The following is a 10,936-nucleotide window of genomic DNA, read 5'->3' as shown; positions in this document are numbered from 1 at the left end:
TTCCATTTATTCATAGTGAATGCTGAAAGCGATGCCTGTGCCCTGCCTGCTAATGTTTACTCCACAAGCTCACGTGATATTCAAATTTTAGCTTGCTACTCTCAGATAAGCTGAATGGTTAAAGGGTGCTTGCATTAATCAATAAAGCCTGCATTTGTATAACTGGGTGAGACCACTTTGGATTATTATCCATTTATGGCCAGCTGGAATATCTTGCTGGACTCACTTGAGTCAGTGTATCATTGTCACAAATTCTATGTTACAGTTACCATTCATATATTTGAAGTGGCACCGGCAGAGGAGCGGTCATGACAGGGGAGGCTGTAGATCCAGCAGAGACACCTCACTGGGGGGAATAGGCTGTAAATGAGTGTAAGAGCAGTGGAATCAGCAACATGACTGACAGGGCACACATTATGGCTGCATTTTACAACACAAACTGCTTCACTTTATGATAACTTAAGGTGCTTGCAGCCTGAGTGAACGCAGCTATTATCACCTTCTTCACTTTGATGATATAACTGAAGGTGGCAGCACACTGCAAGAGCAAAGCCCTCAGTGTGATCACTTAAACCCTCTGTCTCAGGCCACTGGTACAACTCTTCATTTGTCCCGCTCGTGAAGTAACTCATTTCTACAGAAAAGAAACAAGAAGCAAAGAACAGCATTAAATAAACAGTTTACCTTCTTCCACAAAACTCCTTAGTGTAATGTGTGTGATTGTGACGTTAGGGCTAGGTGTGAACAGTAGTATTCACCTGATGTAATTTAAACCTGTTCTATGGTGGTAGAAACAGCCGCAGCACACAGCATATGTATCCCCCTCGCTCATTTGGCTTAACTTCTTTTCATCTTTCATCTTTTTGATTGTTTAAGTTAATTATTGATTAGTTCATGTTTGGAGACAGTGGCACATCTTTTCGTGTTTTATTTGTAAGAACCATTTTGTTGGTTTAGTTAGCATGGGCACCCCAGTCTTGCAGCCTATTGCAAGCTGACTGGGGCAATCACTTTTAATCATGCTGGATAAATGTACCAGCAAATTGTGATATATTATGTATTAGAAAATATCAAACGTAAGCACTACAATACATTAACCCTTGCTTTGCATCACTACTTTTCCCACACATAAAGGTTCTTTGGATTCTTTGAATAAAAAGGGTTCTAGATGGAATCTTTTGTCTCATAAAGAACCCTTAAGGAACCCTTTCTTCATCAAAGGGTTCTTTGGATGAAATAGTTCTATGTAGAACCTTACTCCTCCAAGAAGCACTCATTTGGAACCATTTTTTCTAAGATTTTTTCTAAGAGCGCAGTTTGAATAATATGGTGAGAATGGAAACCATATTTATAGCAAGCACTGCTGCACTGCGTGCTGTTAGCCCAGAGTTGTTAAGGGAAGCTGTTTGGGAGACTAGGTGGCTAAGGCACATAGGAGCCACCATATTTAATCTTGTGGTATCTTTTCAAGGGGAGTGGGTTGTGCTAATGGAACACAGGAGCTCAGGGAAAAGTCTCTTGTTGCAATTGATGACAGATATCTATTGTTGTATCAGTGTGCTGTATTCAATGTTATTATAACATCACATTTCCATACAATAGGCCACCCTCAGTCAAAGGCTAAAGGGGTGGAGCCAACTACCTCAAGTGCAGTTGCTATCGCTATTAATGTAATGTGTCTAAGCTTTGTTCATAATAAGTATTTCAATGTACCATTTATGTGGAGTTAGTAAATTGTGGTAAACGTCTGTGTATTTTACTCAGTCAGATGCTATGTATGTTCATTATCCAATTTCTGCAATTTTGTGATTTGAAATCAAAGATCTTGTACCTACTCAGACAAACAATCTCTGCTTTATAGTAAGAATATTTATAGTAACATTTATAAAGTATACCAAGACTTTCTAAAATTGTGGAAATAAATTTTAGTTTTACGGGCCTATAATCATGATTCCGCTGAATCACATCATTATTAGCATGTGGATTTAGGCATTGGTAGAGATAATTAATACTGGCTGATAAGTGAGTGGTGAAGTGGTTGTATTTACCATTTTTCAAGTTCAAAGTTTATAGTTTACAGTCTCTTTTTACATGTTTCTGTGCACTATTTGTGGATTTCCCCATTTGCTTGAATTTCAATAAATGACCCCTCTGAATAGCGAAGGTTCCCTGCATATGCGATTAAATAATAAATACTGTGTGTTAGAAGTTATTTATCATGAGTCAAGTTACATGTCTGTGCGGTGCATTTTTTTCCACCAGAGGGAGACAGAGAATTCACGTTGTACATCAGCTTCTCAGCTGCGTTGGTGACAGCGTCTGTACCTCGTCAGAATAACACTAAATTTTCAAAAACACTGTCAAACGTGAAGGTTTTTAGCCAGTTATTTAAACCTCCTGAAATTTACCCCCAGCATTACCCCCCCAGCCCCCCCCCCTAAAAAAAAAAGAAACTTAAGGAAAAGGTGCAGTTATGTATGTATTCATGTGCACAAAGATGTAAGTCAATTGTAATGTACTTGACACACAAACATGTCTTCCACATTTATCAGTTCTTGTGCGCCTTGTTTCTTCTTGAGTCATTGAATATTTTGTGGAAAACGCGAGTATGCCATTCAAACACATATATATATTTTGATATGCACTACATTTTAAGTGGCCAATTTTTCTCGCTCTTTTCCGAAATTTTCAAGAAATATCTACAATATTGCAACACCTTAGAGAGGCCCCATCTGTAATAAGCAGTTGGGTGTGCTGTTCACTGCTTCAGGCTGAATTCTGATCTGTTCGGTTTGTGGGACAGGACAGTTTAGGAAGACGGGGGAAAACACTTTTAGCAGATCATCAGCCGCTCAAGTTTAAAAATAACAAACGTCAAGACAGCAAGCGCTGTGCATTTCTAAAATATTCCAACAGAGGGGGCTAAGTGCACAAAAATGTTTTTATTTAAAGCTTACATTCAGGTTCGTTCTCTTGAGCTTTCAAGTCTGTGATGAAATGTAACACCAGTCCACCAGCTCTTCTCTTATTCATTAGATGTCAAGTTTGCAGTGGTTGTGAAATTAGAATAAACATTAAAATTAAAATTCCTCTGTCCATTTACATTTTGGATAGTTTGTCAAGCTTTTCTTCTGTCAGTCATAACATAGCACAGCTGCTGAAGTGAGACTCACTAGTTGTGCAATTCATCCTATTTATGCAAAAACATGCCTTCGCAATCCAGTACCCTGTTATGATGGAAATCATCAGTATCTCACTTCAACCTGGAGCTGTGCTGAAAATTTAACTGAAAACCTAGCACTGCCCTTCTTCTTAGAAAGCCTCGCTTGGACCCTTTTTAAGCATGTATCATCATTTGCTAAATCTTTTCTATCCTAACAGTGTATGGTGGCAACCCAATACCAAAATGCACTCTTATGTAATGGATTTATGGCTCTCTTAAGATTACTCTTATTTTTTTTTATATATATTAGATTAGCCGTGGCTACAGGGTGTCATGAGGTTTTACTGCATTGTAGGTGGATGATACTGATTCTTGTTGGCAGATTTAGGTTTAGATCTTACTTCTAATATATTACTGTCAGCAATTTGTGGCCCTTCATAATGATCACACTCATCCAGGGTGTCTTCCAGGGCCCCACCCAATTCCATTCCTGGTTTGCATTTACATGCTCTTACTTTGATCAGAACACAATGTGACATCTGCTCGTTTTTTTGACCATGGGCAAATCACGTTACAAATAAAATGTACAACAAAAATAATATATGAAAATAAAAATAGGCCTGGGAACACAATAAGTGTGGGAATATTCTCTTGTGTATACATGTGACTGTGCCATAACTCCTCCAACTGACAGAAGAGAAAACTGTGGTGCTTTTAGCAAAATCAACATGTATTTGCCCAAACATCAGGACACACTGTCAACAGTTTATCTGATGAAGGAAAAAGTATAAATGGATGTGGTGTAATTATCATGGGAAAATATGATAATTCAGATCATGTTAAGACAAAATCACAAGCTTGAGCAAATGAAGCTGCTAGTCATGCTTAGGCTGTGCCAGAGGATAAAACTTCAATTCTCAACTGAAATGTTTCCATCAGAGATGACCTCAGTGAGAACTGCCCGAGAAGCTGGACTGCTCCACCCCATTGGTGGGAATGAGGTCAATGTGGGTGTCAGAGAGGGTGCAGTAGTCTTCACTGTAAGCCATGCTCTCTGCCTCAAAGGACAACACGGTATCGTGAGGCCAGCTGCTGTCGACGCTGCGGACTGGATCTTCACACCCTGAGTCATCCCTGCTAGTGCCTGCAAGGCCCAGAGAGAGGGTGCTGAGCATTTTGGAGCTAGAGCTCTGCATGGAAGCTGGTAGCACTGTGTGATGGTTGTCTTCTTTGGCCATACTACAAACATTACCACATGGGTTGACATAGGCAGGTTGACACTGGGTCTGGTAAAATGCGAGTGACAAGAACTTGTCTTCGTCATCTACAGCTGTAGCTTCAGTCAGGGTGTCAATTTTCAAAACTTCTTCCATCTTGAACGGTTCACCCAGATTGCCTGAAGACACAAGCCAGCTCTACAGTCACAATGAAAGTATATTTGTTAGTGGTTGCTCTGGGGCAGGACTTTCCAGACATTTTAAAGTAAGAAACAAATATTATAGAGTAAATAAACCTTACCTGGAAATCTCCATCATAGTGGCTATAGAGTGTCTGAAAGTATGCAGCTGGTGTTGGTACCTTAGAACATGACTTTATCTTCAACCTACAACACATGATTGATTACTGTGTGTATGTCCGGGTCATCGTTTCCTCGCATATCAGATAAAGAAAGGACAAAGCCTTTCCATTGCCATCTTCACAATGCATAAACAATTACAGTTACCTGATTCTGGGACTGAGACACAGAAAAAACAGCAAACCAGCTATCACACACACTGGGAAAGCAAGAGACCCAATGAACAGGAATACATCTGCATTCATTGGGGGTGAAACATCTGAAAGAACATTAAAAAACATACAATAAAAATGGTGAGAACATGAAAAACTAAAGAAAAAATAGGAACATTAGTTTCCACATAACATACTGTATGTCTTGCAGTAATATTACTGATTTGACTAGTTGTTTTCACCTTGACTTGCATTGGTTCTCCACTGAACCGCAGGGCTCCACTCACTCCACTGTCCTTGATAATATATCTGGTCTGGACTGGAGCGCACTTTTGCAATATATTCAGTATCTGGTTCAAAGTTGATGGCATCAATATGTTGTGTTGTATTAAATGGGTGTATCATTAGTGCCTGCAAATAAATCCACGTGCACAAAGAAATAATACTGTCAGCTGAGTTTATCATGATTTTTTGCTCTGAAACAAAAAGATTTGATATGCAGATCTTACGCTGTCTGCATGTCCACGCTTGTAGTACTGGAGATGGTATTTCAGAATCAGTAAAACAGGAGGTGTGTATTTCTCATAGCCATTCTCCCAAGTAAACCTGTAGTGACCAGAATTCCAGCGGACATTAAGGTTGCCTGGAGTAGTTGGTTTAACTGGGGGGAGGGAGAAAGCAACTGTTAGCCACTAAAGGCAGAGCATATTTTAGGGTGAGAACATCAACATAACCACATGTCCTGAGGTAACTGAGAAGACAGGGCTACTTGTACTGGTATCACAATGGCTTTGAGAACACACCTTCCTTTAGGTATAGTTAGTAAATATATCAAATATTGCACCTAAAATTGCTTAACAACTATAATAAAGAGCTAAAAGTAAAATGCAACACAGGTGAGTGAGCAGTGTGAATGAGACCAAGCACCCAGCTCATTATAAACAGCATCTGTATTGTTGCAACTGCACTATGTATATTTCATGGCTGGTTCAAAGTGTCATTATTTCTTCACATTAAATAAGAATTATAAAATAAATCAACATATAAACTCACATTTTTGCGGTGTGATTAATTGTATTGATTATTTTATTTGATTAATATGGTTTCTCTTTTTACTTTTTTTCATGTGTTTTCATTCTTTATTTTTGTTGATGTTAATTATTTCTTCATGTATTTCTATGTCCCCAATTGCTGATATGATCAAAAAGATATCTTAAAAAAAAGACTTGTGACTAATTGCACAAGTTAACTTGTGGTAGGGTTTGAGTGGTGTTATGCTCACACTCACTGGTCTGGGAGTGTTGTTAGCCTGGTCTGACACTGTTGATCATTTCACTGGAATGGATACACTAACACTGGAAGTCATTCTGTATAAGAGCGTCTGCTAAATGCATGTAATGTAATGTAATTTAATGTAATGAATAACACATAACTTGTTAAAACAATGTGGAGAATGAAATCACTTACTGTGAACCATTGGTATGTACATATTTTCCATGGCCAGACAGTGTGTTTTTCCATTTGTTTTTGAACAAAGGGCAATCACAAAATGTTCAGAATCTATAAATTCATCTGTTGATTCAAATGTACAGTAATAATGGTCCGTTACTTTCACAAGTGAGCACTCAAATGTTTCACTGTGGAAAGAGAAGTGAGTTTGAGAGATTCTGTAGATGAAATCAATGACAAAATGGTTCAGAATGTTTAAGCTAGGAAAGCAAAAACCTATTAAAAATAAACATGTTAATCACATTGGCTTGGATATGATCGCATTTCTTCATCAACAATAAGTGACTACCCTTTGTTAGAGATAAAAAAACGTTTTACCAAACACACAAAAACGTAAGTACAAATTCCCTTCTTTTTTCACCTTTTCATCAGCTTTTAATAAAATCTGACAACCCTGCAGACATTTCTGAGCATGCACTCATGTATAACCAATTGAGAAAATAAAAACCTCACTTGTCATTCCGTACAAATTCCAGCCAATAGGAGACATTTTCCACTTGGAGGGGATGTGAAGACATGTTAAGTATGCATCTTACAGTGACCACATAATCATTCAAACATGAGAGCGTGTTCCCTTGCACTGAAACAACATACAGAGCACGACATTGTTACCTCCTCACACCATGTAGGACAGCTTATAGCTTTATCCAGTGAAGTTGATTGCACTGCCTGGTGTGTACATCTGCCTGCCCATATTGGGACTTACTGTACAATATCAACATCACCTTATGGCTCTACATGCACACATACAAGACTTAGTGCAGCCTGTAGTATTATACTTTCAGCACTACACATTGGGACAAGTTCTAGGTTTGCTCTAGGCTTGTCTGCTGTAAGCATATTCATATAAACTTATTTACAAGAAAAAGAAACTAACTTATTTCTGAAATTTTATGTATGAATCTTATTTACTTATTTATGAAATTTAAATATTTACGACAACTTTATCTTTATTACAACTTATGTATAAAATTATTACAAAAACTAGATATACAGGTTTGAAAATGACAAAGAAATGATTCTGTTTAAAAAAACATCACAAACAAACAACATTTTTGAAAAGCATAAAAGCATGATTACCTTCTGCACCAGAGAGAAGACCAATACTGTTAAGTCCAAGGAGAAAGCTGAGGAGTATTCTCATATTCAGACCGTCTCTGTGAAGAGAAACAAGGAGAAGAGGATGAGCAGCAGTAGCCAAACTTGTCATCACTCGCACTCTGCTCACACTGATAATCCACTAAACTGAGTACCTACGTGAGGGCTATGAGGGGAGGTTTGCAAAGTTACAGATCTCTAGTTTACTCTGTCAGACATATGATGGCATATGACAGACACTATCCTATCAAAAAATATGGGGCACCCCATCTAACTGCAGGAAAACAGGCATGACTTCGGATGTGACTACAGATGGTATGAAAAGGATAACATCAGAGCAACTTACAAGTGAGGCAGAGTACAACACAAGCAAACACTCATATAAGGGGTCAACAATATTACAGTCGCTGCATGACCAAGTTTCAATAGTTGGCTAGGCAAGGTACAACATGTTTTATTCATAACTATCCATGTCCCATGACATTTGGTGGTCATCAAGGAAGACTTTGACCACATGAGTGGGAATCAATATTCTAGCTGATTTTCTCTTTCACAGAGTCAATATTACTCTGTACAAGCCATCTATTTCATAGATATTTCAAATGTTTACCCTACTTGTAGTATTGAAATAGCATTTCAAAAACAAACCCATTATTTTCCCCATTGCTCATGGTCCCAGAGCAGAACTATATTTGTCTATATTATTAAGTCTGACATATACAATTACATAGCAGCATTTGAAGGGTTAATGACAGCATAAATTATCAGGGAAGTGGTGAAGATTAATTTAGGAAACTGCACACACTTTTGTATGGAGGCTGCAGTGGAAGTCACAGGCCATGTGAAAATACTGTGTGCTAAACCCACACCCAAAATCTGACAGTGACAACCTTTATCTGTTTTTCACATCTACTTGAGCTATTAAAACATCCGGCATTATGATGCCACTTCAATGACTTTTATAAGATTCAGAGCGTAATACACTTGCAAACAGGCAACTTTGCAGACAGTTGTTTATTCTGTTACCGATGATGTAGTTGCTTGATCCCTGCAGTGGTAAATGCAAGGGCATCTGCACAAGATCTGGAGGTAAATTTCAAAGGAACATGAAACATTGATACCATTTTCTTAGGTGTGTTGACCCTCTTTTGGTGCATCTTGAGTGTCCTACCAAACAAAATCATTCCAAAACCCGTTGTTAACATGGTTGTGTGTGTTCATTGATGGAGTTCCCGTTTCTTTCTACATTTTCTATGCTAGCAGTGAAGTTTTTGCATGTTTTATACGTGGACGGCAACTGCTGTTACAGGAATCATAACAGCTTTACCATGAATGTGTATACTAGTAACAGAGGGATCGCAAAGCTGCTGCAGTATAAACACAATTCTACAGACACACTGCACCCCACAGAATGGTCCTCTGTGCCCCAGTCAGTAAACTCACACTACATATTCTCACATATAAACTCACATATATTCTTATACACCTTGCTATGTTACTGAGTTACACATAGTGGGTCTGACGCATATGCTGAAATAAATAATCTTAAAACTGTGTGCGTTCGCCGTGAAAACTGCCCACCCGTACACGGTAAGTCTCACGACCGAGTCCGGTTCCAGAAGAAAACACCTCCAAACAATACCAACAAACTAAAGTTATACTATAAAACTATGATACAAGTACGAAGTAGATAATTATAAAATAAAACTTCGTAATTTTTGTTCACATTAATGTACCTGGAATCGTCATTCTCTACACTGTACGGATACTGTTCATATAAAGTAACGTTGTCAAACTTTACCTTGATGTTTGAGGTTTGTCGATGGTGCTACGCTTTGTGAACATGAATGAGCCCCTGAGACGCACAGCAGCATGATGCTATTAAAGAGCACGGAAACCACAGTTTTTGTAGTCACGTGAGCTGCTCACTTGCGTATGTATGCTCTATTTATTTGGAGTATGACATATCAGTTATTTCAAATTGCATGCGTATTTCCGGCGCTACACCTATTTATCTTATTTCTATATTTCTAAGAAAGTGGCTTTTTTTGTCATTCTAATGTCTCGTAAATGTACGCATGAAACCACACAACTTGCAAATGGTGCAACCTACACTAAATTTAGTTATGAATTTAAATATTATCGTAAATACATTATCCTAATTTCATTGCGAACATATTTTAATATTTCATGCCAGCTGTTGTCCAGGAAGCTGCCCACTTATGACATGCCGGCCTATGATTTGTCAAAGTAAACTAGTGCACACCAGGTTTCTGTTCATGGTATTATGATTAATGTGATATGTCTCGCACAGAGCTCCCATTATTTTGTATTGTTTTAACATCAGTCTGATTGATCATAATGCATGTTTTTGTAATGTTGTTCAGATTCAGATTCATTGTTTATTGTCCCGTGGGGAAATTTGTTTTCACAGTCTGTACAACAAGAAACATTCAACATAACAGACAAGACAAGACAAAACATTAAGCATAACAACCCTAACAGTTAACACAGAGACAGTAAAGCAACTACAACAACACTGTTATCTTCTGCACAAGTTATTCAAAGCAGTTATGGCAGATGGGATGAAACTTTTTCCAAATTTTGTCTTTTTATAAGTTATCTGTTTGTATCTGATACCAGAGGGGAGGACTGAGAAGCATGTATTTAGAGGATGGCAGGGGTCCTGTGCTATGGTTTGTGCTTTGCGAATAATGGCAGTGTCAATGAGGGCTGATAAGTTGGGAGTGGGAAGGCCGATTATTTTGGAACGTGTGTGAGGGATTTTTATGAGCTTATTCCTATTGTTGATGGGGAGCATGGTGAAGTAGCAGGTGGCACAGTACAGAAGGATGGACTCGATGATGCTGCGATACAGAAGGAGTAAAAGGTGGGATTTGACTGAGAGGGACCTGAGTGTACGGATAACATGGAGTCTCTGCTGACAACGTTTATGGATGTCTGTGGTGTGTTGGTTGAAGTTCAGTTTATTGTCCAGAGTGACACCAAAGTATCTGAAGCTGTCCACTATCTCCACTGGTTAGCTGTTGATGTATATGGGGTCATGTTGGGTGGTGTTCTTGCAGGTATTGAATATGAGTTCCTTTGTTTTTGTGACGTTGAGGAGGAGGTAATTGTCTGTGCACCACTGGGAGAAGTGAGCAACAGATTGCATGGGATCATCTGATGCACTGAAAATTGAAGTGTACTAGGACTATATATTAATATGTTTTCTTGCAACCTCTTTGCTCTTGATGGCAGATACACTTCAGGATTGCATCAGATTGTTGGTGTGAGACGTGGCTGTCCTGATGACTTCCTCAGCACGAACAGTACAAAAGAAAGACCTGATAAGAATCTAGGGCAATGCACCAGAGTGATAGTGGCAATTTAATGCCACTGCCATCTGTAATTCTGTCACAAAGGTGACTACTAAAG

General features: G+C 38.5%; 1 protein-coding gene across 1 annotated transcript; it reads right to left on the bottom strand.

Moving 5' to 3' along the window:
- Nucleotides 1–2,937: 2,937 nt before the first annotated feature.
- LOC118772929 (interleukin-21 receptor) lies at nt 2,938–9,342 on the bottom strand. Its single transcript, XM_036521613.1, has 9 exons — nt 9,300–9,342; nt 7,481–7,557; nt 6,854–6,980; nt 6,359–6,528; nt 5,401–5,552; nt 5,134–5,302; nt 4,887–4,998; nt 4,682–4,766; nt 2,938–4,578 (listed from the first exon to the last, which is right to left on the bottom strand). The coding sequence occupies exons 2-9, from the start codon at nt 7,542–7,544 to the stop codon at nt 4,111–4,113; spliced, it is 1,347 nt and encodes a 448-aa protein (XP_036377506.1). The 5' UTR covers nt 7,545–7,557; nt 9,300–9,342; the 3' UTR covers nt 2,938–4,110.
- Between the last annotated feature and the right edge of the window lie 1,594 nt (nt 9,343–10,936).

The sequence above is a fragment of the Megalops cyprinoides genome, chromosome 1 (assembly GCF_013368585.1).
Source record: "Megalops cyprinoides isolate fMegCyp1 chromosome 1, fMegCyp1.pri, whole genome shotgun sequence".
NCBI lineage: Eukaryota > Metazoa > Chordata > Actinopteri > Elopiformes > Megalopidae > Megalops > Megalops cyprinoides.
Note: the sequence above shows the minus strand (reverse complement) of the source record. Positions and strands in the feature narration are given on the sequence as shown.

Bases quoted from the DNA above. Each gene is read 5' to 3' on its own strand.
- LOC118772929 (XM_036521613.1), bottom strand. From the start codon at position 7,544: ATGAGAATACTCCTCAGCTTTCTCCTTGGACTTAACAGTATTGGTCTT. The intron at 6,529-6,853 runs GTGAGGTTTTTA...CTCTTTCCACAG, and splicing joins GAATTTGTACGGAATGACAA to TGAAACATTTGAGTGCTCAC. The intron at 4,579-4,681 runs GTAAGGTTTATT...TTGTGACTGTAG, and splicing joins ACTATGATGGAGATTTCCAG to AGCTGGCTTGTGTCTTCAGG.